The following is a 27,652-nucleotide window of genomic DNA, read 5'->3' on the forward strand; positions in this document are numbered from 1 at the left end:
GTTAAGGGCTCCAGCTCAATGCTGAGGCAGTGGATCCTCTCACCAATTTGGGACCAAGCATGCCTTTAGTTACCCGTGCAGGGCACATCACCTCCAAGTGCAGTCAAAGAGCAGACTACATAAAGAATATATTGTCCATTTTACATCATCTCAGTTAATGATCAGGAGACTGCCATTTCTCTCTTAGTCCAAAATTTTTGTTGACAGTGCACTTGTTTTTTAATAAAAATAGAGGCATCTCATGCTGCAACTTGACATAACAGGTTAATATAATAATGCAACCAGAATGCAGGAGGGGGTAAAGTCACCCTGGAGGCAAAGCAGGAAGAAGCTTCCTCATTCTTCTCCTTCAAGAGTTAGCAAGGCTGAAGTAAACCATTAGAAACTCATATGCAACAAATGGAGAACAGAAGGACTCAGCACTCTGAACAATCATTTTCTATTCATTTAGCAGCAACAGAGCTGTGCAGTGTTAGTAATGGCAAGATTAGACAGCACAGTAAGCATTAGAGGTTCACTTGGTTTTGCACGGAAGTGAAAAAGAGAGAAGCTAAATACAAATAATCTGGGAATTAAAAGAGACCTGCGAAACAATGATAGACTGGTTATTAGAAGTTTAGCAGGTGGAAGATGCCCTTCCAAAATTACCAAAAAAGGAAGCAAAAACTGCTGTCCATTTTTTAGCATAGTATTTCTTGAATAGATAATAAAGTGGTTTTAGGAGAGAAATTAAGTGTCAGTGCACATTTAGCTCAGATATTTATTTTGAATGGATAAGGACAAAAACCCATGGATACATATATCCAGGGGAAGAGGTAAGTATGGTGAATATATTAAGGAAAAATTGGTTCTGGAAGATTCAGGCCTACCAAGTTTTAAACTCAATTACAACTAGCTATCTAGCTAATCTGAGTGGAGCTGTAGGCTGGAGCCCAACACAACACTTTATGTTAAAAGGCAGAGTGGATTCCCATAAAAGTCTGTTTAGCAAAGGCATAAGCAGTGGTATTTTCAACAGTTTATTTACATTGCTTGGATTGGCAAAGAGATATAAAACACAGTTAAGTCTGACATGTTCAGAAGCATCACTAATTACACACAGACATAAGACACTGGTGGATAAAAAGAAATCAGAAGTTGAGAACTGCTAATACAGACAGTTGAACCAGTAATGAAATGCAGAAATATACATATTTAGACAGTTCCTGAGATAGCATTGCATCATACTAACTGCTCAGAGGGGATGAAAGAAGAACATACAGTTTCAAAGGAAGTCATAAATACATGAAAAAGCCAGGTAAAAGCCTTAGGAATACTCCACTTGAAGTCTGACACAACAAAATTGGGCCCTCAAATTATGATGTCACATCAATAATTTCATATATTAAATAATGGTTTGTTAACCAAGTATGTAGAAGGTGTGGGGTATGGGGGTTTAACAGCCCTACTAATGGCAAATGTAATTAATTTTCCTCAGACTTCCACTTCAAAGAAATTCAAGGAATTCAACTGATCATTTTTGGTGGTCAAAGTCAGTCACAGCCTTTACATTTACTACTCAAATACACCCATGTAACATTCCACTGTGTTACAGTGAGGATGCAGTAGCCCATCATCACAGAAACTCAATTCTATTTCTTTACAAACAACTACATTTATAAAACATCCAGAATAAGCAGCTGTACAAGAGGTTAACTGTCATACTTGACAGGTCAGGTATTTCAAAATGCATCTCCATTTAAGAAATCAACAATTCAGAGTGCTCTGGCAGTTGATGAAGTCAGGCAAGCATACAAGTTATCCAAACTAGCAGTAAGTTCTGTGAACATCATCTTCATTTCCAAATCTGACAAGCTAGTTTATTGCCTAGAGGGGATGATTTCCATAGAAGAAAAAGCTTCTACTACGTTGGGAGAGAAAATAAGCTTGTAGAAGGGAATACTGTGCCTTAAATGAAGACCAAGTTACTTATTACACTGATTAGCTGATCTGCTTCAACAGAACTAAAAACCCCTGGTGATTAACTTAGTGTTATCTAACATTTTGCTAATCATTGCTAAGTGCTAATGACTAAGGTACCATTAATGTCAGTAACAGGTCATTCGAACAGCCAGCTGCTTGTCAGTCACCACAACAAAGCATTGTCTTTTAATCCTGCTTCAGATCAAGTGGGTTGTTGATCGACTTAACGTGTGACTCCTTTTTTCAAAGATGGAGGGAAGACTGACCAAGGAAGGAGAAGGAATTCCCTGTTGGGGAAGGAAAAAAAACAGAGGTATTTGATAATTTATTAGTTAATGTCAATTAACTCAGCCTTGGTGTATGAGGAATGTAACAGTATGGAAGACATCTAAAGTTGGCAGCTTTTGAAATTAATGACTCAGCATGTCTAGATTCTGAACAAAGTTAAAAAGCACAAACTTTTTCACTAGTAGAACAAATATATTTTAAAAAATGTAGAAGGATTCTTCTTGTTCCTAGCCTTGAGAGATTCAGAATACTAGAATGTTTCTGACGAGCAACTGTTAACCAAGTATTAGTGTACATCTTGCACCACTTCTGCAATAATAATCTCCCTCCAAAGTCAAAGCAAGATACATTATGATAATGTTAGAGAAACAGAGCTGACCTCAGATCCTACAAATTTCTGTGTTATTAGCTTTGAACCCCAGATTAGATGCTGAACACAGGCCTTCTTGGTTACTGAAGCACTAGACATCATCATGATTTGACAAAGCTTTCTTTAGCTGTGCCTGGATGGGCACAAAGTAGGCAAAAAGCTGACTGGTCTGGTGCTGGGAGCACAGGCTGCTTCTGGGGCTGCAAATTACAGTCAAACCAACACACCAGAATGCAGCACTAAAAGTTAACCTCTTTGGATCAGCTGAGATTTTATATTCTTTTTACATCAGACCTCAAGATACTTTCACAAGTTGCTCCTCACATCACAGCCAACCTTTCCAGTATATAAAGAGGTCATGGTAGTCAGGCAGCTTGCTTCACCTGCATGCTTCTAGAATCTTTTAAATAGGGGTATTCTGAGCAGGTAAGGACATACCACTTCCCTATGAAGTTTAATCCCTGTTTATGGCATGTGTTCTATTTGCAGTCATGGGCAACATTTGAAAGTGAAATCCTAAATTCCTCTTATATAGCAGCTCTTATTACTCTAAAGAATCTTACACAGGATAATTTTCTATTTAAAGATAAGGGAACAAAAACTTAAAACCACAGGTGAAGTTTTAGCTGCTTGAGACTTCCCTGCAACCAAGTTATTATAGTACTTGGAACTCTGGCCAGTGAGCCGTGCTGCCACTTGGACAACTGAACAGAAACAAGTACTTAAATTGTATACAAATTAAGAAAAAAAGAAAAATTCAGATTAGAAGGATGTGTGAAAGAATTAACTTTGCACCCAGAACCAGAAATAGAACTATAGCACATGTGAGTGCTGACTCCAACCCCGTGTATTGGAACGTGACAAAGGAAAACCCAACACCATTCAAAGCACTTTGTGGATTCCAGGGTCTCACACAGTTATACTGTGCTGTCTTAGTTCAAAGGGATCAAGTCTTTTTTGCTCACTTCACACAAGATGGGCATTAACAGTCAGGACTGCATGTACAGATCTTTTCAGCACCACACTGGTTATTATCTCCAGCATCACAACAATTGGTAGTAATATTAGGAATAGGACATGGTCTGTCCAAGGCATGACCATTTAAGCTTTCCAAGTTGGAAGAGGTTTTTTCTTCTATAGCATTTGAAAGATGAATATTGGCAGAGCCAGGACACAGCACAGGTCGAGGCCTGGAATTTTGGGAGTTCCAATCCACAGAATTGGAGCGATGAACATTAACACCACGTTTGGCAGATGCATTTAGGCTGCACGTAGAAGATGAACGAGCAATCTACAATCAGGAAGGGGTTTCAAGAGTTAGTCCAAACAAGAAAAAACTGAACAACCAAGCTTCGCAGATATTCTCACTCTATAGTTTTTCTACACCTAAAAAAACCCCATATAAGCACAAGCCAGGATTTTATGTAAATAAAACAGTATGTCTGAACAACAGCTTTGACTCTCCCAATGGACTCAAGACAGGTTTCCTGCAGCTACAGTTTTTCTACTCAAGAACTGCACTTGACTGCAGTTCCAAACCTCTCTTTTCTCCTCAACCTTATGATTCAACAAAAAGGCTTTATGCGAGTTGAGTAGTGTGTGGGATTAATTAAAAAACACATGACATCACACACAACATATGATCTGCTGCCCAACTGCAGCTTACTATTTCAGAGGTCCAAGTATTCTGGGAAGAACCTGAAATAGGGAAACAGTTTTAACTACTCTAAGTTCCTATCATGTTATGGAAAAAAAAAAAAAAAGAAGTATTTTTGTGTGGGGTAAGCAAAGACAGAAAAGTGCATGACTTGCATTTCCATGAGGAATGACACACAGTGCTGTATAAAAGTGAAGAGAATGTACTGGAATTCAAGAGCAATTGTTGGAGCAATCATAACTGAAGAAATCTACAGAGAAATGGGCTTTATAGCTACACTATTTTTTTCATTTTGTCTAAAGCAAGGGAGTCTGCTGTGATACTTCTTCCCTTATTAATTAGTATTTTCTCATGCCCTTCTCATGTGGGAAAGCAGGGCAATATCTGTATGCTGTGCAGTGTAAGGGTCACTTAAATATACTGGTATCTCTATACTGAAGTGCTGACATACGAGGCAGTAGTAGAAAGTTACACAGGAAATCCTGTTCTTGGCCCTCTGTGCTAAAAACTAGAGACTTCAAAGTATATGTTTACTCAGCATATAGACTTAAGCACTACAATAAAAGCAAATACAATAAAAATCCTCCAAATCTAGTCTGCTTTACTATCCTCTACTAGGAAACAGAGTTTGACCTAATGTAGCAGTAGAGAGCTGTAGTAGGTAGCCAGGCATAGCAGAAGACTTGCAGTATGTAGATTATATTTACCCAGGTTTTCTTACACATGTATAAGGAGATAATTCTCTTGCATTTGTAAAAACTCTCAGGCTGCAGCATCTATATTTCTGTACCTTTCCTTCTTAGTTTGTTTCACAGGAGTTCTGTCATCTCACTACTTTCACCATACTAGTCAGGGTTGTACACCACTTCTGTACACATGGTCCAAAATCAAAAGCATGAACAGATAAAACACTGTATTGGAAGTTTCTCACTCTCTCAGAAAAGGATACATCTCTGACAAAAGAGGGCTTTTTTTCCCAACTTAACTGTACAAGGCAACTTCCAGTTTCTAGAACATACAGCTGATTTTTCTGCATTCTCAGCAAGTAAGCCTTCTCATTAAACAACTCTTGCTCAAAAAATAACACATCCATGCATGCAGTTAAAAATACATTTTTCCACTGTGGATTTTGAAATTGTTAAAGCAAGATCAGCACCAGACAATTAAATTAACTGTGATCTTAAGAAGGTTCCTTATTTGGTCTGCAGAGCCAGATGACTTACCGCTAATGACGACGTGCTAGGCAGCCGGCTGCCCATGTAACCCTCGTTAGCCGAGCTGGGACTTCTTCCTTCTGTCGCACTGTGTGACATTAAAGCCCTTCGAAGAGCTCTCTTTGGTGTTTTTGAGAAGGAAAATGCTCTTGTGACCTGAGGAGTTTGACAAGCAGTTATACACTCACCAAAAAATCAGGCTGTAATCAGTACAATACAGGCTACCATTCAAACGCTGAACACCTGTAGGATGTGTGTCAAGTGTTAATACGGCTGTATCAAAACTAGCCAAACACACCCACCCACAGGGTGATCGGACCCTTAAGGCTCCTCAAAGCTCCTGCTCTCATCAGGCCAAGTATGAAAACAGCAAGACAGGGTGGGAGAGGGAAGGCAGAGATGCAGCGAGGTCTAGTCCGTCAACTAAGCTTCCCCACATTGCCTTTAAGTTGCTCTCTATTTAGTTTTCAGCAGCTTCCAAACTACAGCAGCCTCTACAGTTTTCTCCAATAAACCGTTATTATGAACATACTGAGCCTGCTGCAAGGCTGCTGAGAACAGGGAAGATACCTCGTTGCTCCTTTCCTCCATGCCACAAACTTTGCCAGACCCAAACCCAGAGCACAGCCCCCAGGACAGAGCAGACAGCCAGCCATCCTCCTACCTCCCAGCCAGCTCCTCCAGGCAGGAGAGAGCACAGCTCCTCAATCAGTCAGTCAAGAGCAGCTAAGCCATGCACAAAGGAAACCATACACAGGCAGACACCAGCATTTATCACCTACTTCCTTGCTATTTCAAAGTCTATTTGATTACCAGGACACATACTCTACACCCATCCTACTTTTGAACATACTTTAATTTACGTAATTGCATGCCGCTTTAAAACTCCATTCAATGTGCTAAAAACAGTTAGAGCAGAGGGTTGGTGTTGTTTGGGTTTTTTGGTAATATATTTAAAAGACTCCAAACATAAAGCAGACTAAGGTCCATAACAGACTCAAAAATTACTACATAATATTGATGGTTATAATACTTAAGACTATATACGGATACTCCACAACTACTCAGTCAAAACCTCAAATACTCCCCAACTTCTTCCTTTAAGGAGCTTATACTTCCAAGTTTCAGTCCAGATTAAGTTTTTCCTGTCACCCCTAGAGTGCTACCCAAAGCAAGAATACTAGCACAATCCCAGGACTAAAGCGGGGTTTACTATAAGCACTACCTTCATAGTATCTTACCTTTTTTGATGTTTTCTTTATTGCCCTGGATGCTCTGCTTAAAGTACTGTCCATATCTTTAGTACTTACTTCAACTGAATCAGGATCAGCAGTATAAATGAGATTTTCCTGTAGACAAAAATAGTCTTAATAATGCTCAAACATCAACACTTGTTAAAATATCACTCATTCATTAGGTCAGATGTAGAGGTTTTAATTGCCATATTCCTCCATTTTTAACTCTTAATATACAATCAAGAAGCTATTTGCTTTCATGCCATTTCATTAAATTTACTGCTGGTGCAATCACTTTATGAAACCGCTTCATCACTAGTTTTACATTTAGTTTGTCTGATTCAGTTTCAAGTTCAGGGCTGACCAAAGGAAGGGCAGTAGTTCTGCAGTACACCTGGAAAGTTTCACTACATCTATACCCCCTTGTTTCACTGACACATTTAGCACTCCTTCAAAGTGAAATCATGATAGTCTTAATGTTTGACAGCTGGGGCTAAGACTTGAGGCCGAACAGATGTTTCAGAATAGCCACAAGTTTTGGGTTGTTTTTTATCATGCCTCATTCTTCAGCTCTATCATGTGCAATCTCTGGGTAGCTACTCACAAACCTTGGCAGGGGGCATGCATGGGAGTGGGAAGTTGCTGGGTTTGTTTGTTTTGTTTTTGTTGCTTTAGGGTTTTATTTTGAGAGCAAGAGTTTACCTACAAAAGTTCTTTAAAAAACATAAAACACCAGCCAGCCAGCTGTATTCCTAGTGTCTAACAAAGAGTAAAGTCTTTACTGCCACCACGTGGCAATGTTTATGCTATCTCAGTCTCAGATGACAGTTCTTCAAAATCAGGGAAAGTGTGCTTAAACTGAAGCTCAATTTGATATTTAAATCAGCAAGGTATTATAGCTGGCACAGAGCAGTAGTTACAGAAGTTTCACCTAGTGGAACTCAGCATAGTAGGTTACAGTTTGTCAGCATGTGATTCCAAAGGTCCTGGGACAAGTGGGAATAATAGAAATTAAATATGTAAAAAACTTATTAAGACCCCAACATTTTTGCATCCCTGGGTGTTTTACACAACACAAGAGACTGAAGAGAGGTGATAGATTTAAGTAAAGTAACACTTCTGAATCAGTACTTTTCCTACTCAGTATCTAAAAAGGAAGGAAAAGCACAAAGTAACGTCTCTTACTGGTAAATCCCTTGATACCACAACAAACAAAATAAAACTAAGGTGCTATTTTGTTTACTTAACTACCTTTCCAGAAACAAGCATGTCTTTAAAAATCACAGACATCTAAATATTGTACATCGGAGTACAATGCAGAATAAAACCTTCCTAGCTTAAGCCCAGGTTGTTTCAGCTGTATGTACCGCACATATTTTCAGCAAATTTGCATGACTGATACACCTACACTCTTACATAATTAAAACATCAGCTGAAAGTCTCTTGTCCTATTTGGAGAGGACCTACTCTTCAAGTTAGTAGCTTTCTCACTCTAGAAGGCCCACACACTGAACTTTAAAAAACATGAGGAAGCCAGTGCCTCTTATTTCATAGTTTTCTTTATTTCTTCTTGTTTTAAGGTTGCAGCTTCTGTCAACAGGAGGATGTTGTTTTATGTCTGTTACATTTTGGTGCCTGTGCATATGTGCAGAACAAAGAATTCAACCCAAGTTAAACCAAAACATATGATTCATAACACTGGGATTACAAACTGAAAAATAACTGCAAGAAGCAAGCTGAAGACAATTCTGTTTAGATCTGCAGTGCAGAGTTTTAATTATTTATAATTAATTTGTGATGGGGAAGGGCATGATTCTTGATTTTTAAGTACTACTTAGCTTCTGTAGAAGCTAACTTCTGTTAGCTGTTTCCTCTTCCACCTTTCAACCACTCACTTGCAGGCATACTAGCACAAATGGTTTCTGCTCTACTTCACCTCAAGTATGTCCATTATTAAAAAGCTCTTTAGCTTCTTGTGCTTCAAGCCAAAAAGTGAGAAATATTTCCAAGCAACAATATGGTTCCATAGTACTTACTGCATCTGCTTTACAAATAGTGTTAGCCACTTGCCGACACAACATCTTCAACCAGTCTTCTTTAGGAGGTTCTTCAGTTGTCATCTGGAAACTGAGCAGCTTGTTGTTGAGTTCTGTAGGTGGCCGCACAACTAAGGCAAAAGCTTTATGGCAATCTACAGTTCATTAAAAAAAGGCATGGAATTAAGACAAAGAATAATCATTTTTTCATATAATTCAGGGAAGAACCTTCAAAAGAGTTAACACTCCCTCTGCCAGGAACTAGAGTTAGGAACAATATGATTTGTTGCAAGGATTTTATCTTTACTGACACAATAGCTGTTGCATCACTTGCAAGAGCACAGAGTCCTGTCTGCATCCTTCATCCAGAGGCTGCAGTCAGCTGCTCATGCAACCATTATTTATTTGTCAAATAACATACATACAAGCTACAGACTACTCAGTCTTTACTAAATATAGCAGTAATTATCAATATCATTCTTTAACTCACTAATTGTTGGACAGATCACTTCTTTATCAACAGAGAAGGAAAAACATTTACCCTATTTTGTAAAGCAAGAAAAAGCAACAAAGACATCAGTGCTATATATGACACACTACGATAGTCAAGTTACAACAGTTTTACTGTTTAAGCTTCACAAAAATTGCTCACTTGATAGCAGAAAATTAATCCAGTGCTGATACTCTTTTATAGCAGATACAGCTAAAGCATATTAAACACAGTTGAGAGAGAATGAAAGAAAAAAAACTACCACCAATTTGGAAAAGCAGCACTGGAAAAGTAGTCCTATGGGATAGCATAGATAAGAGACTTCATCCAAGATTTGTGCATTTGTGTACTGAAGTTCTTCACAGATATTAAAAGGTATGCTTACAGAAACTAGTCTGACTAGTCTTCTTTGGAAGTCAACACCAAGGCTGGAACAGTATTGTAGCACCATTTCTACTGTAGGGATGAATTACTTCAGTGAAACCCCTAGAGTCTCAGTTTGGCAGAGCAGCCACAGAAATTGTCATCTAAATCCTCCTTTTAAGATGCTAAGCACAGCTCTTCCTGAGCATCATAATCACCAGTTAAACGAGGATCTGGTTTCACTGCAACAGCTCGTCCCTGATCAGTCTAATGCTCTGGACTGAGGTTTGCTGTTCTATTTTTATTTTGTAAATCCTGAGCTGTCAGTTGTACTCCTGTTTAACTCACACTGCCATGTGGTTGGCATACCCCAATATCACCCAGTAGTTCTGCCAAATTCAGCATTCTGCAGTGATTCTTGAAAAGCCAGAAGGTATCAATGCAAGGAACTCTCAAGCTCATACAGAGCTTCAAACAGAAGCTCATACAAAAGCCACTCACATACCTGGCCTACCATACAACAAATACCTTTGCATTCTATCCCACAACAGCAGACCTTCATCCTTTATAGTCTGAACCACAGTTTTCATTAGCTACCACAGCACTTCAAAGCATACACACCTTCTGTCTCCCTGATGTCTAGAACTTTCTTGATCTGGGAGAGAGGCATGAGAACAACATGCTTGAGAGATGCAGGAGGCCTTGTGTGGCCATGGGGACTCTTGAAAGCACCAATAACTTTATGCCGTTTCCTTGCAATCTGAATAGAACACAAAAGAAGTTAAAGTTAAAAAGTCTATTAACATTTGGTTTATTTTGTTATTTTATTTTTTAGTATACAGGAAGGCACAGAAAACCTTGCTACAGAAAAATAATCTAAAAAGTATTTTAGTCTGTTTATTCTACCACATAAATCTTCAAGGAACTCATATCACTATTCACTGTGCACAGTTCAAGTGGCCCAGAAATACTTGTTATTTACTATCAATACAGTCCCCTCAAAAACAGAAAAACAAGAGGGGAAGTAATTTTGCATTACAGATCTCAATTCTACTGGGCATAACAAGCAAGGGCCTTTTGAAACCTACCACAAGGTAGGGTAGATTTAAACAGATAAGACAGTGTCAATGTGCATGAACCAAATTAGGCTGTGGTGAGTTATGTCCTAGAACCACCACTTGGTGTTGCTTGTGCATGCAGCCATCAAGTGGGTTTTGCATTAGAGGCTGGTCAATCAGTTTCTACTTTAACACACAGGTACCTTACAGGCTTTCTAAGTAACCTATCTTCAGTTACTTATATCTTGTATAAAAAGCTTAAGTAAGCTTTTTCAGTTTTCTTTTCTTATATTGCCAGAAGTGACAAAGCTGAGTCAACTGGACTCCCAGGAAGAGTTCATCACTAGTTACAGCAATAGGCTTTTGTCTCCAAGTGCTGCTTAAGACAGCACTAATTTTGGATTATTTTAGAGTTGGTCTTCTAAGAAGACAATGTTCTTTACTGTTATAGGCAGCAACAAGTACTTTTATAAAGTATCCTTTATAATGTCAGTTTCTCCATGTAAGTCTCCAAAACCCAGCTAAAATTTATTTTCCCTCATAGTTCTTCCTAGCACACAGTTAGTCTAAGGCATTTAATATGGGAATTTTTTTTTTCTTCTTTTTTTGTAGCCTAAGAACAGACAGTTCTACCACAGAGGCCCACTGTTTACTCACATTAAATATGACTAAACTTAGAAAGGGCAAATGTCCTGCTGGTCCAAGGACTCCAGGACTTTTTCATCCACTGGTGCTACTCAAAGAGCTATTCAGGTAAACATTTCTTTCCTCACATACTAAGCTGCTTTTAAATCTTTGACCTGTCTGCAAGACATTAAGGGCCACATTAACACCTCTCAACTATCCAGAATTGACCAACTACTTGTGTTGGCTTATACAATAGCTAATGGAAAGGCAACATCAGCATATGTTGAGCTATCAGCTTTTCATTACTTAGAATTCTGCTTAAAAGTTTTTAAGTTTTATTTATTTATATTCATAAGTCATCTTAAGTCTCTTCTAATTCAGTTCATAAGATGTACTTCTATAGTGGTCTTACCTCTAGGCAATCATTGAACAGGAAGAGTGTGACCTGTTCTCCTCTGTCACAAAGGTCATCACCAAGCGCTACGGTTTCCAAACGCTGAACTAAGCTTCGGTGAGAGGACAAGAGATTGGCCTAAGGGATAGAAGCGAAAAGCTCATTAAGCATTTAGTTCAAGGGCTGAATTACTTCTTGCTTATACCTTAACACTGGAAATCTGTTTAAACCAGCACTCATTTTAACCTCACATTTTACAGGTCTGCAGCTTCAGAGAAATCACTTACTGGACATCCATCGACTTCATAGACAACATCAAAGAACTGCTTTTGAGCCTCTGTTTTTCTTTTGTCTTCATTAATATGTCTGAGGGAAGCATATTACATTTATCTTCAATATCAAGCAACAGTAAATGAATACATTGCATTTAAAACATACAAAAATAATGAAGTAAACAGAGATAGTTCACACAGCAGTACTGGAAGATAAAAAAAATAAAGATACCAACCACACTTGCTCACTATAGTATCCAAATACCATATACTCTATTCCCATAGAAAACTTCAGATCTAGAACATGTGAGCAGTAGTTCACACACCGTTCAGTTAATATATTATTTCCCTGCCCTGTAAGATGTTGAACTAGAGACCAAGCCAACACAGCTCTTTACAGCCTGCATTTTATCCTCCCAAGTCAGGACTGCAGCTCACCAAGAAGCAAATACAAGAATAATTACAATTTAAAAGTAGATGTTGATGTTAAAATCAGACAAACATTTACCCAATTAATACTGGAGGTCTCAATGCTGGAGCCATATGCTACACTTCAAGAGAGGCGAGACAAAAACTAAACAGCTTCAGCTTTAAGCTAATTAACTCATGGAATGGTGCCAAGAATAGCTAATACAGCACCAGAAGAGAAACTAATCTTCTACCAATAGCTTGTCCTTTCAGTGGATACATGCACAAAAGTAAGTTTTAAAGACAAAACAAATCTCTTCCATTCCAGAGGGAATGGATAGATATAAATGTTGGAACAGAACAGAAGTCTCAGGAGGTCCAGCTTCCTGCTGAGGCAGGGAGCCAGCAAAGGCTCAGGTAGAAATGCTAGGCAGACACACTGCAGACTCCTTCAAGAGCTCTGGCACAGGATGCCAAAGGGACTACAGTGACAAAAGGGAGACTGAAGAACACACACTTATGTGTACCTACACAGAGACCAAAGTTATGGCAACAGCACACTAAGTAAGAGCAATTTAGAAGGAACAGAGAGATCTAAAGGTTTCATAGAATGAGCATCACTTACGTCATCACTTCCTTTAATGATTCAATAGCTCTCTCTAGAGTTACTTTATCAGGGTTCTCTTCTGCCGTATGCTTCTTAATATCTACAATTTAAAAAACGCAATCAGCACAAAAACCACACGAATTAAAAGAGCCTGAAAAGAAATACAAAATATACTTAAACCGCTTAAAATATTTAAACCTTAAGTCAGATAAGATGACTGAAGAAATTGTGGCTGTCCTGGCGTCCAAACAGCTTTGATTAAGTGGGGAAAAAGTAGGCTGAGCATGCACCTTCTTAAGAAAAAAAATCCATCTACAATACAAAATCAAACCCTCAAACTATTCTAAAGACCAACAAGAGCACATGCTGCTTTTGTTGAAGTGCAGAGACAAGCACAAAAGTCTAGCTGAAGCAAAGGTTGGTGGAATTTTTTTAATTAGTATTTTTATTAACCTAATGATTATTACATCAAGTGATTGATACCAGGAGAAACATATGAAACTAAGCCTTGTGAACACAAATTGCTCCCTAGTTTATGGTGGCTGTATTTGAATCTTAATTATATTTGTATTTGCAGAGACAAAACTGCTGTCAGAGCAAGTTTTTCCTCCACTTCTATCCTGCAGACAAATATATGGACAAATGAAATTTAGCTGAAAGTATGCTTTCTGCAGCAACTGGTCTTGCTGACTGCCATTAAGCATTATTAACTCCCTGAATCAGGCTTGGTTTAGATGAGAAAAGCTGCTTCTAATTATGACAAAAGCAGACCTTATCTTGGTTTTAACACCTTCAACAGACTAATTAAACAATACATCTGTAGATTACCATTTAGTAGGAGAGCAACACTAGGCAGCCTTTGAACAGGACGGATAAGGAGTTCAGCTAAGCTTTGGCGGCCACATTCAGGCTTTGCTTGGTTTATCTGGGGAAAAGAAAGGGGAGAAAAGAAAGAATTCTTACTTTTTTCCACACACCCCCCCCCAAAAAATAATCACAAACTAGGAGAAAAAACTGTCTTCCTTGAAACTAGCACTGCAGCAAGTTTGAGAATCATTTATCACAGAAACTCAGTCATTATTAACAGATTGTTACAAAACACATTCAAACCTGTGCAGTATTTATCACAATGTTTATGTTCTCGTAACATCTAGTTTTAAACTGTGTATTATCAACCCCTCAGTCCTTGTTCCAGCTGCTAGTACTAATGTGGAGTGGGACAGGGGACAAACTGTTCTCTTACTTATTCCCGCATATTTTTAGATATCAATACTTTCACATAATTCCTGGTACCTCAGAAAACAGGAGGAGTCAAACTCTGTCAGTTTGATCACTCCACTATTTGAGACACACTTGTTGGTTATTGAAGTTAGAGCTACACTGCACTGTTAATCAGCTATATACCTTTATCTGAAGTGCTCAAGAGTCTTACGACTTATATTCAAGATAACTCTTTCTTTGAAGATCATCTTCCTGTTAGATCTCCACTGTTATGCTCCTATTCATTAGTGACAAAAATGCTGAGACATTCTACCTCCCTGGAACTTCACATCTGCCAAAAGTGAGTTAAAAGCTATTTCAGAAATACAAGTCTTTTAAACACAGGGAGGGAGGACCAATAAAAAGCAGCCCCTGTAGTTATCTTTACAGATAAGAGAAGACATTTGGGAGAAAATAATCAGAATGCACTTTTTCAGCAAACACATGTGAACAAACTACCTTGAAAACTGTATAACAAAGAAGGAACTTGGACCTCTAAGAGTCTTACAAGGAGCTTGAGGGATTGAAGTCAAATCCTTCCTATTTCTGTCTCACCGAGACATACTCACATTCCTCCAAGCTTTCAAAGCCTTCTCAAAAGACTTAATCCTGCAGACACTTACCTTTAGGAAAGCATGAAACCTTGGCTTCTGTTTTTCACATCTAGTAATAGTCTCCTTGCTCATTTCGAAGAAATTCACAAATGGAGGGTATGTTTTCAGCAAGTCTTTTGACTGAAAGAAACAACTGTTAGGGCTCTGCTTTCAATGTTATTATGCAGCACTGTAGAGATATTCATATGCCCTGAGCCATAAAAAGCTGCTCAAAGGCACGTTATAATGAAGAATAATAAAAAAGATGTTGTAAACCCATGCATGTTCACAGAGCAAGTTAAGACAGTTTTGCATGCCAGATGCCCAAGTTTCAGTGCTGCTGATCAAATGCAGACTGCTCTCAAAAACATCATCAAGTACACATGTGACAATCTTCGAAACTGCTGAGCTGCTCAGGTAGAAGGCAGGTTCTCATCCACCAAGATGCTTTTGGTGAACATTTTGGCAACTTCAGACAGGTACTGTCTCCAGTTACTGTAATCACCTTTAAAAGACATTAAACCACTAGAAACAATACCTCAGACTGAAAACTTTTGAATGCCAAACACTGTTTGCCTCAAAGTGATCAGGTCAGCAAAAGCACAAGATATGTGGCAGACTACTTAGGATGAAATGCATTGCAGTCCCCAACCTACCTTTCCTGTTCTGCACACTCTGTACTTGAGAAAACAAGGAATCATTATTCACTTGCACATTTCAGTTCTTGAAGGAAGAACACAAGAAGTTTCTATGAACAGTTATTTTCCTAGTTATTTCCTATAGATCTGAGGCAGGAAGTGGCCATGATTACAGAAAAAGCCTTTATTAAAATCTGAGTAAAAAGTACATCTGTAGTGTTGCAAATTACAGTCCTCAAACCATATCTATTTGGAATTTTATCCCCTCATTCAGGTGGACAGACACAAACTTGACATGGATTACCTACACAAAGTGTATCATCCAACTCAACTGAAAAGTCAAAACAGGAAATATAATGATACAAGTTAGTGTTCTTTCTCAATCAGTACTACTTGTGTTTACTAGCTCCTACAAATGGATTATTGTAAGATAAGAGACTAACTCAAATGCATAAAAATAAGGAACAGAAACTTACATATTTAAGAATGATATCACCAATACTTTTGCTTTCAGTCCAATTCACCATAAGATCTTCCAGGTCTTCCTAGAGTACATGCAGGGATGGAGAGAAGGAGAAATTTAGATGAGAATGAACTGCATAAACATGTAAGATTGGATCAGTGCTTTACCAAACACATATAATTAGCTGTGTGTTTGATACTGACAAAACAGGTTTGATACTGACAAAACAAGCAAGAGACCTCTGCCTTCCTGATTATCTAGTTTTGAACCAATGCAAGCAGCACCTAGCAGTGTATCGGCACTAGCCAACTGCAACAAAGTGATGCTGCTGTGTCCAACACACTACAGAACATATCCCAAGTGATTATTAAAAAGAATAAACAGAACACAGTTGAAGCAATTCTAATTGAGAGTGCACAACTAGTATAGGACTTTTAAGGACTTCAGACAGAACTAAAATAGAACTAGCATAGGTTTCCTTCACTTGCTGCACCAGGGTGTCAAGGAAAGTGAGACCAAGCTATTAAGCCTGTATTTGCTTGATAAGGATCAAGCTTATTCACTGTTAGCTAATAACAGGGACAGGAGAGCACAGCTGAAGATTCAGGATTCATCTGAAGTAGAAAGGATTCACCATTAATATTGCTTTGTTGCTGCCACTTCTCTTATCTTTATTACACCAAAGGTGAAGGAAAACACAACCACCACATCTAAGCTACTTTGTCTACACTGCATGCTGCAGGTGAATCCTACTTGACACAAGATACAGATGCTCTAGTTTCATCTCAATCTCAGTGTGCATAAATTAATACCCATCATGATTAACTAGACTGGATCACAACAGTTGAAGAAAAAAAAAAAGAAACCCACATCACCCAAAACCCAAACCACAAAACCACTGGCTTTACAGTCAGTCCTGCTATTTTATAAAGCCTACTGTGAAATGCAGACAGGAACAGGCATATGCCATTATCTGAAGGAGATTTTATGGCTCTGTATTTGAGCAAGACTTGCATCATAGTCTATCTTGAGACCCAAAGATTGCTTTGGCAGGCACTTGCACTCCAGATCAAAACATATGAGAAAGCCTCAAGAAAACAGGGCAATTGGATTCCAGTCAGGCCTCATGCCAGGTCAACTGTTTCAGAGGTGGAAGTGTGAGCCAGTTTTATGAGTTGGTGTTTCTGACAATTGGTTCAAAGCCATTTAAGGAGAGATCAGTTTCTCCTACCAAATGAGAGGAGTCTCTCTTTGACATGAAGACTACTTACGTGAACATGTCTAAAGCATGTCTAAAGTCCAGGAAAATGCCATTTTTTTTTTTAGAATTATGGTTTGGTTTGATTTTGTTTGAATGCCATAGCTTTAGGTATCCTTCCAAGAGTCCTTGCTAACTGCTTTAATAGAAACACATCAGAAGCACTTGTGAGACTACCACTTGATACCACTGGCCTTATTGATCAGTTTTGTATCCGTTACAGAAAACGTCCTACAGGAAGAGGTATTAAAATGGGAAAAAAGGACAAGCTAGCTCATGAATGGCAATAATAGTTACATGTACAATAATCAGACTCCAGATATTTATTAATAAGTGTTAGATCTTACAGCATTTGCACCTAATTCCACACGTTGAACAGTATGGAAGATCACCGGGATCAGTCTGCACCCACCCAGCAGATACAACTTAAGCCATGCAGAAAAGTCTCTATCAAAGCTTCCCCTGTCACAGAGAAGTTGCAGCTGACCTTGATTTTAGTGTGCACATCAAGAATATCTGGAATGCTGCCAAATATGGTCTTAATTTCTTCCTGTGCAAGAATTGGTCCTCCAAGTTGTCCTTCCTTCTCCAATGGAACTTGAAATAACTGATGAAGTAGACAAAAAAGAGTTAATGCCCTCCCAACCTCCACATGTTGTTAGAAACAGTTATGAAAGCAACAGTGTTTTCCTTCCAGCAGCCACAATCACAAGACATTGCTCCCATTTAGCAAGACTGGGCTATGGAGGAGTGCTTTGAAGGTACAAACCCTCAGTTTTAAACATTACTGCAGCATAACCCCTTTCATCTGCTTTTCTACTCACACACATCTTAGCTCCATAAGTAGATAATCAGCTGCAACAGAAACAAACTTTCTGAAAACTAAGCACTTCAGTAAGCCATTTGCTATTCTGCTTTTGGAACAATAAAAAAAGTTTTCCCCTGCCATCTCTCTCTAATCACTAATATCTTAAAAACCTGAGTCATTCAGAGAGTACTTTCCTGAAGCTTAGGATTTCCATACAAATTGCAGTTCCACTGCAGATCACTAATTAGAAAATGCACTTTCCAGCTTTTGTTAGCAGACACTAAGCATATTTATGTGACAGTAAAATGACAGGAGACTGTTTACATTGTCACTTTTTTGTGAACCTTTGAGGCGCCTAAGCCTTCAAGACTGCAGATCAGAGGCTGAACATAATTGATGTAAACACTAGTTATCTTATTACATTTGACCTCTACTTCCTTTAAAACCATCTTACCTGAATGATTGTTGTTAGTATGTCAACGTAGTTACTTTCTGTCTGATACAATTCCTTTGCAACCTGCCATCTTGCAGACTGCTTTACTGGAAGAGGAGTTGAGTTTTTGGAAGGCCTCGCACAGGATTTTGGTGTTTCTGATGAAGAAATAGCCCCAGAAGAAAACAGAGCTTTATTACAATAAGAGTCCCTAAAAAAAGCTCACCCTCAAAGACAGGAAAAAAAAAACAAAACACCTTCAGAATTTTTAAGGGAAGAGAGCTTCCCCCTCCCAAAAAAAAAAAAATACACACACAGAGCTATTCTGTAGGTTATTCCCTAGTTATCAGAGCTCTTTCTAGAAAATAGCTTTCTTTGTTACAGCCTAATTATAGAACTGCTGTAACATACTGTTCCTCAAAATTACTCTGACAGCAGTAAGCCATTTATGGGCAGATCACAGCATGGTCTGGGTTGGAAGAGACCTTAAAGATCATCTAGTTCCAGCCCCCCTCCATTGGCAGGGACACTTTCCACTACATCAGATTGCTCAGAGCCCCATCCAATCTGCCCTTGAATACTTCAAGGGATGGGGCTTTCACAACTTCTCTGTTAGATCCTGTTAGATCAATGACTTAAACCTATTACACTTAGTAAGAAGTGAGGATTAGGTGCTCAGCCTTATTTATACATACACTATGTACAAGAGTACTTTTTCTACTTTCACTTGCCATGTAAAGTTATCTTTCACCTGCCTACCATCCTTCCATTACGTATATAGCTCAAAATTAATGAAGTCTGTAGTAAAACCTGTAAGACCACCCTTACTACTCTTAAACATTGCAAGTGTGTCTGAATGACGGTTTTTAGCTCTACCTCCATTGTTAGTGTTCGACTCTGGAGTATTAGAAATATCCAGCAAGGAGCCAATGGAAAGGGAATGTTCAGCTGAGGGCCGTTTCCGAGGAGGGAATGGTGATATGTCTGCTTCTCTGGTCAGTTGTGCCAGGGTCTCTTTCAAACGACGTCTTTTGCGATTGCTGTTTGGAGTGTTGAGAGAAAGCAGTGACACAGACTTCTTGAGGCCAGGACTCTCCGACTGCAGTAAAAAGAAGTTCAGTTTAGTGTTTTTACCCACTGTGTCCATTTCAAATGAATGCAAAGTTAATTGTAGAACTAATCAGAACACGACTCTTCTCAAGGAAGCCAAGGAAAACTAAACTGGAAACCACACTAACATTTTCTTTGACTAAGTTCAACCTTTGGGAAGCAGAAAAAAAACTTTCCCAAATAAGTATTCTATATATGAAATTTATAATGGATTATCTGGAGCTTAAATGTTGCTTTAAAGACACATACTAAAGGCACATGCTAATTCTACCACCAAATACATGCCTCACATTATATGAGAGTTCATCATACCTTCTCAAATAAATACATGGACTCTCCAGCTCTGGCATCCATTTGAATGCTTCCCCAGAACCACTAAAGGAAAAAGAAAACACACATGAAGAACATATGGAAGGGCTTCACCCCAAGTTAAAAATATTCAAAATAAGATACGTAACAGTAAGGCAGTTCACATACTAAATGCAAACATGTGGCTTATTCTGAAAAAAATGTTTCTCACATACCAAGGATAATATGGCAATATTCTTTCAAGAATTTGTCAGCACTAACCTCTTGCTTTACAACATAAAGCTTTTTTAAAGGTTCAAATGGAAGATCTTTTACTGTGCTTTCTTCAACCACTAAGTGCGTACACCTTTCATCACCAACTGGTAAATAATGTCCTCCTAGATAAAAAAAGGCAATTTAGCAAGACCAAAAAATTTTCTTGTTAGACATCAGTAGCCCACTTTATAGTTCTGTGGCACTTATTATCAGTCAAAGAGAGATGAACTCTTCAGGAGCTAAGCAGTGGTTGGGCTTAGAAAACACCCCAGATTATATCAGCAGTGGCCAGCTTTTCAGAAACAGTATGTAGCATGCAGTAGTACACATTGAGAAGTCAAGAGCACATGGAGCTCAGAGGACATTTTAACCTGACAATAAAAGCTTCCCAGAAGAACACTGCATTTCTTATATCTTGGAATAGCAAGCTAGCAATTGTCACCTCAAAGATATCCACCAGCTAAAACCTGTGTCACAATCTTGTAAGTAGCTTTAGATAAACTTTCCATTCCCCTTTCTATAGTCTCTTAAACACAACTCCATCAATAAAAGGCTGGAGATTTGTAAGTGATCTGTTACAGCATCACTGTCAATGTGATTGCACTACACTCCCAAAAAATTGAACACTTCCAACCTAGTGTTCTACCAGTGATGATTCATATCAACATTGTAAACATTGTAGATGCTTTCTGTGAACTATATAAAGATGCACACCACAAAACTGAGTACGGAAACTGAAGCAGAAAATATATATTGTGTAGCAAGATTTCCAGGATATCTTGAAGAATCCTTTAATAATTTTTTTTTTAATTATCTAGCTTAAATCAGCCTAGGAAGTTTGAAGTCTTTAACAGCTACGAGACCTATGCATATTGACATATAAAAATCAATCTCCAGCTCTTCAAGCTGAAGAGTCTTCATCAATACTTCAGGATTCACAATCCAGCATTTCAGCTTCAGTGAAGTATTTGTCAGCTATAAACCTCCTTCCTTCCACAAGTCAACTTTCACAAACAATAACCTTGCATTTCTGTCATTTCTTCCATATTAGCTTTCTCATCATCAGAGAATCCAAGGAAACTTAACATGCAATCCTGGAAAGGAGGAACCTTGAACTGATTCCTGAAGTCATCATCAGCTGCACAGAAATCACTGGAAAAAAAAAAATGAGATGAACAAAAAGGTCACTAAATCAGTGGTACATCACTATTTAAACAGAAACTCACAAGACTCCAGGTGAACAGAAGGCAAGATGAAGGTTGAAGGAAAATAAATACCTACATTTCATTTCTCTTCTCCCAAGCCTTATAAATCCACTCAGCTTTCACTATAGGAGTACCAAGACTTACAGCAACCTGCAATACAGGAAAAGCACACTTTGAACTAAGTATTTCCTTTTAAGTCTTTCCAATGGTAAAAGTACATAACCTTGCTTTTACTTTTCCAGAAATACTGCAAAAAGTAAACATATTCCTTCAAGAATCATGTCCAACTGTAACTCCCAAGAGTTAGAAGGTATTAATTCTTCAGTGACCAAGAGATCAGATCAATAGGTATTCTGATGCTTACTCAAAAGTGCACCATTTTGTTAGTCTGATTTCCTTCATCACTCACAAAACCAAGACTCTGTTCCAGAGGAATATGGGATCTTTTTTCTGCTTTTGATACTTTGCATGAAGGCAAATATCCCAGCTTGCTTTTACCACAGAGAAAGTGACTATTCCAAAGGTAACTTCCATAACTGTTTGAGACTGTGAAGTTTTCCTGCTGTTTCCCTTTGAGTTGACAGAAAGGAGTGTTTGATCAGTTAGAAAGGAGGTCTTCTCTTCCAACTGGAAGAGAAGACAGTAGGCTGTTGCTTTTTTTCCCTAGTCTAACAATTCAAACAAGGGAGAGTCAAGGGACTCTCATAGCATTGCTACGTCATATCCCATGGTACAAAAAACTTAGGAACTTTTATTTACTTGTCAACTGGATATGCACATCCTGAAGGATTCCCTGTTGGTGTTATCAAAAGAAAAAGAAAACACAGCAATATTTGAACACCTATACATAACAAGTTCAAACTAATTTTTAAAAGATGATGCACACAAATTGAGAACCAAAGCTTTTTGCAAGTTACCTCAAAGTCTAGTGTTTGGACAAACAAATAATGCAGGCATGTTAGTATATAAACAGTTGTTTACATTCATCAGTGTCTTAGGTACTGACAACATCAGTACTTTACAAATATTTTGGTTCTTGTTATTTACTATAATTGTCTATTAAAAAAAAACTCTGCATTCAGGCAATTTACATTATTTAGATCTCTAACAGCAAGAAAAATATGCCAAAGCTCAACAGTAGATAGAGATGAACCCACCATCACAAGTTATTGTTGCTAGTACAGAGGACAAAAAAGCAATTTATAAGCTGAAGTATAATTTACAGACTTAGTCTACAAGAACCAAATTCTGCAAGTTTCCGTGAAGTACCAACTCAAGCTTACATACTCTGAATTTGTCTCCATGTGTTGAGTTAGCCACCAGGTGTGTAACTTTGGAGCTAAAGTCCCTTCGAATAATTCCACCCATATGATGAACCAAGGTCACTAGCTTAACCTGCAAAATGAAGACAAAAAGAAGTTTTCAGCATATCTTTTGAAGCGTAGAACACAGAGTGAGAGCAGTACAAAAAACAGATTACAAAGCAAGATACAGGGGTGACACTAAATGTCTAGGAATAGAAATGGTTTGATTTGTTCTTATAATAACCTGTTAAAATCTACAGGAGAAGATAAAGATGATACATCACAAGAGCTATTAACTTTTTTTTTGACATTTCATACAGGCTTGCTGTGTAGCTTGAGGCAGACCACTCAAGCCACCAACACTCCTGTGCTCATCATGCATAATGGCGTTTCACACACAACAGATTCAAAGCATGTTTTCCTCACTGTCACAGTCAATTCTACCCAAAGGGGCAATTGCCAGAATTTACAGAACATTGCAGTTTGGCCAATTTGAAACTAGCAGATCAAACCTAACTATCCCTAACACTGGGATAGTTAGCACTGTTTTGTTGGTTGTGTTTGTTTGTTTTTTCATATGAAGATGTGGAACCATATTTTGATTCCCAGGTGTCCAACAGGGAACTTCAGTGCCAACTGCATCACTGACATGGAAAAGTGCTAGGTAGATATCAAACCACTTCATACCAAGGCACATCAAGACTAAAGTCCTGATAAGCAAGATAGCAAGGCAGCAAGACAGCACATCTGCAAATGCTCTGATAAGGACTACAAAGCTTTACTTGAGCACACGACTGTGTGCAAATAAGAGGACACCATTGGGTAATTACCATCTTACCTGAAGCCTAAATCTACAAATCTTTATGCCCTATGGAATTAGAGCTGTTTAATGTCATTCAACAAAAAAGTGAAAAAAAAAAAAATGGCATCACAGGACTTGCACAAGGAAACAGTTTTACTGCCATCCTCAAATATCACTGCATCTGGACATGCAAGAAAACACAAGAACAAAACAAACAAAGCAATTCAATTCCCCCCATACGAGCTCTAGTGATAGTTAAAAGTTGACAGGTGATAGAACAGAAGAGTATTTTGAAAATAAGCTTAACATAGCTTTACCCATCCAAAGGAAAAAACAGTCTTACTAATTCATCTTTCTTTCTGAATCCTGTAAAGCACAGTACCAAGTTCAACATACTTGCACAGTACAGTGGACGACAGGAGAAAGGTAAAGGCTGAAAGTAAGAAGCAAGCTTATTAGTCAAAAGCATACTGCTTCCATGAAAGTTTTAACATCATCTTTCATACAGTACTATTGTTCCTAGTATTAAAATGCATCAGGCACTAGTTCAAGTCTGTGTATTCAGTTATACCTCAGCTCCAGAGCTGCCAACAATCTGATAAAGTAACTAGAGCATCCCCAAGGTAGCACTCCATTCTTTTATTCCTCCCCAGTCCATCTCCTCTATGTGACAACCTTTGGAAATACAAAGTGTCTGCCAGAGCTGCATTTACATGCTACCCTTCCTACTGGCACAATCCCACCGAGTGGGTCAACACCTCCCACCACTACTGGAGTAGTTGTAACCTTGCTATTGTATACCTGTGCTTTTTCACTACATGCAATATTCTAACATAGTACTAGAAACTTGCTTTTCTTCTAATTCAAAGCTAATGATATTTAAGGATTGATTGACAAAGCAAAATAGATTTTATTTTGAACACTTAGTATTTAGAACTCTCTGCACCAGAGAGCTTATTCAGCTGGTTTCAACAGGAAGCACATACCTCTCCTTTTTGTGCACAGTGCAGCACTACTGGAGGGCCAATGACACGGCAGTCTGCTTTGCAGAGGTTGTTAAAGACACAATCTTGGAAGTCTGACACAACAAAGATAGTTTCAAATTCTGGGGAATCTGAATCTCCAAGCTCTTCTATCGTGTCTGTCTTTATGTAGGGCACTTTAATTTCCTTGATTAACAGGGATGAGAGGGAAAGCGTTATTCAGGCAACATAGTTACACGAGCATCAACATTCAAGTAATTTTTATTTTGGACTATTAGAAAAACATATGATTCAGATTTTGACACAGGCACTTTGTGGAAGGATTGGTGGAAGCTGAATGAGATGCCCTGTTCTCTAACATAAGAACAGCTATGAACTGCACCTAAAAATATCTTAAAGCAATTCCTGTGTGCTTCTGAAAAATAAGAAAAATAAGTAACTTTAGTAGCTTATGTATCAGTTTGCACTGATAATATAATATTGGAAATATTTATAGATAGGAAAAAAGCACAAAAGAAATTAAATTTCAAACTGTCAAAACAGCTTAAGGCACTTCTGGATGCTACTAACAAGTAGCATCCAGTTTGCAACTGCAAGCTCCATGCTGCATAACATCTAAAGAACAGATGTCAATTTTGTTCATTGTTTGATATTTTTAAGGGTCTAAACATTTGTCTGTTTCAATTTCTATCTTCACTTCCAAATTTTAATTCCTAGGTTTTTCACATCAACAAATAAGAGAACCACTTCTGAAGATTAAATGCAGCTTTCAATTGAAAGATGTAAATTAACCAATTAAGAAGTCAGTTCATAGCAGAAACTTATGGACTGAGAGAATATAAGCATGCAGTTTAATGTTTCCATTGGTATTTTTATCCCCATTAGAAAAGACCACTAATTAAGAGCTGCAGGTACCATTTCCATATTTGAGAAAGTGTAAAAAGTGCCAATTTTGAAAAGGTTTAAGTGACAGAATCAGAAACATTAGCATATATTGTGACCATTGTGTCCAATTAATAGAAATTAAAGCGTGTGCACATTTCAGCCCCAGTGAAGTAAACATGCTGCATGCAATCACCTGTGCTCAATTGCATGACATACCATATGAATAATACTTTTTATTAATTTTTCTTCTGATTTACCAGGACTAGTTTCCTTTATCTTTATAACTGGTACTTCCATTATCTTAACGGTCTGTGGAAGAGGAGAACTTTAGTACAGAACCAAACTGGTTACTGGGAGTGTAAAAGCACACCATGGCATTCCAATGGCAATGAATGTTTTATCTTAGTCCCACATACCTCCAAGGCTTTCAGAAGCTCCTCATTCTTCCCTGCTTCCTGAACCAAAACCACTCTTGTTTCAATTTGAGGCATTTCTGCTGTTTATAGAGAAACAAGGATAATATTTGTATTTTAATTGAAAAATCCATGTTAGGTCTAACCAAGCAATAATGTATAGAACATGGGCAGACTGCATCCTTTCAAGGGATCTTCCTAGGAACAAGCCTGAAAATAAAGGTTACCTCAAGAAGCCTGTCCTTTAATTAAGACATACTCAACTAGCCATAGAGCCTGAACTTCCTAGTAGATGGTGAAACAAGATCCTGCAATTCATGACCAGCTACCTCACATTCAAAGTGAGAACATGCAAAGGTAGAACAAAAAAAAAGCCCAGTAAAAGCCAACAAATTATTTACTTAACGTTTCTAGCAGAATTAGTTACTAAGACTTGCAGGAATAGGGAGAGCTGATGTCTTTCTAGGTTCTGTTCCTGGCTGACAAGGCTCATTACTTCCTAGTAGCTGCTCAGTTTCACCCAGGAATATCTGAAGTTAGATATCTTGTTCTCTTTCTCCATGGATTAGGAGGAAGGGACAAGTGTTGCCCCCATGTCATTTCCACCAAAAGACTGCCAGTGGATTCTGGCTACTGCATTGCATGAAAACAAAAAAATACCTTTTTATAGTTTTTAATGTCAAGATTTGCTCTTTAATTATGAGCTCAAGACTATTTATCTCTCTAAAGACTACTAGCAATCCTGAAGAACAGAGCAGCTGTAGTTTCCAAAAACTAGTGTCAAAATATCACCTGGAATGATTTATTCCACAGAACAGGCATCAAATGGAACCAACAGCTTTCTACACAGCAGTCAGAATGACTGTAACCCCAACTTTTAACTCATCTTGTTAAAAAAATTTAAGACAGTCCCTTTGTTGGAGAAACGATACCAAACCAACACTCTTTTGGCTACCATACACACAATTCTGTAGTTCAGCCATTACAAAAACATAGTAGTCTTAAAATAAGCTTCTTGCTTTACCTTCAGCATCCAAACCAGATCCAGGAAATGTATGCTCTTTGGAGGTTTCTATGATTTTTGAATCAAGAACAGAAGAATCAGCCAAGAGGCTCCTCCCAGTTTCAGATGCCAGTGTACTGTTGTCAGCCATGGTTACGTCTTGTTTGTCCCTTCAACAACTAGAAGATAGATGTGCTAAACTAAGTTGCAGTTGCAAAAAAGCTCATTAATAAGAGTTCTGTGACTAAGGCAGTCAGAAATAACTTCAGACTTCTGAAAAAAACCCACATTCAAAGTCCTGTTAAAATCCCATTCTCACTGATAGAGCAGTTCTGAAAGGGTACTAGGAGTAAGAGAGGACTGAGGACAAACCTGTGACAGAAGTGGTTCTGCTCACCACAGAACTCACTTGCGCAGAAAGCTGCAGAGGGTACTTCAACTCTAAGCAGCAGGGAAGCAGTAGCTCCAGTGTTCATTTTTAAAAGTTTCACTACAAATCACTGACAAACTAAAAGTGCTTTTTTGCTTCAGTGAAAAATTATTATAAGCTAGATTTGAGGCCAAGATTAGCATTTTTTAAGTGAAAGATACACAAAGCATCTTGCTAAAATTTGATTTTTCAGGTGAACTGGCTGGAGTTACTGTGGTTACATCAAAATGACCATCCAGGAGTAGAACCAGCAGCATTTACTCAAAGAAAAATTAGGTTTCTCAAAACGCCTTAGTACAAAGCTAGTAAGCATATATATATATATATATATATATGTATATATATATATATACATATATATATATATATATATGTATGTATGTATATATATATATATATATATACACACACGTATCTTTATGGTCTAGTCTATTGTCCTGCATGAAACACAAAACAGTAGAAGTACCCATTGATCATCAGATAAAGAGGCCTTGTCTTCTCACATATAGAACAGATCTG

The 27,652-nt window shown here is 38.1% G+C and overlaps 1 protein-coding gene across 4 annotated transcripts; it reads right to left on the reverse strand.

Annotated features, from left to right (window-relative positions):
- Positions 1–1,006: 1,006 nt before the first annotated feature.
- ECT2 (epithelial cell transforming 2) lies at positions 1,007–26,854 on the reverse strand. Of its 4 annotated transcripts, none has more exons than XM_051626741.1 (24): positions 26,725–26,854; positions 25,704–25,780; positions 25,504–25,596; positions 24,406–24,588; positions 23,763–23,852; positions 22,601–22,708; positions 21,390–21,463; positions 21,130–21,260; positions 20,115–20,230; positions 19,857–19,919; positions 19,311–19,533; positions 18,456–18,592; positions 17,681–17,800; positions 15,949–16,017; positions 14,865–14,975; positions 13,810–13,906; positions 13,000–13,081; positions 11,982–12,060; positions 11,713–11,832; positions 10,237–10,375; positions 8,763–8,917; positions 6,733–6,840; positions 5,501–5,647; positions 1,007–2,249 (listed from the first exon to the last, which is right to left on the reverse strand). In XM_051626741.1, exons 1-24 carry the CDS (start codon positions 26,852–26,854, stop codon positions 2,160–2,162), a joined length of 2,742 nt encoding a protein of 913 aa, XP_051482701.1. In that variant the 3' UTR covers positions 1,007–2,159. The 4 variants fall into 4 exon arrangements, with proteins under 4 accessions (XP_051482701.1, XP_051482700.1, XP_051482704.1 ...); XM_051626740.1 differs by having other exon boundaries at positions 25,704–25,783; XM_051626744.1 differs by lacking the exon at positions 25,504–25,596.
- Positions 26,855–27,652: the final 798 nt, after the last annotated feature.

The sequence above is a fragment of the Apus apus genome, chromosome 8, assembly GCF_020740795.1.
Source record: "Apus apus isolate bApuApu2 chromosome 8, bApuApu2.pri.cur, whole genome shotgun sequence".
In the NCBI taxonomy this organism is placed as follows: Eukaryota; Metazoa; Chordata; class Aves; order Apodiformes; family Apodidae; genus Apus; species Apus apus.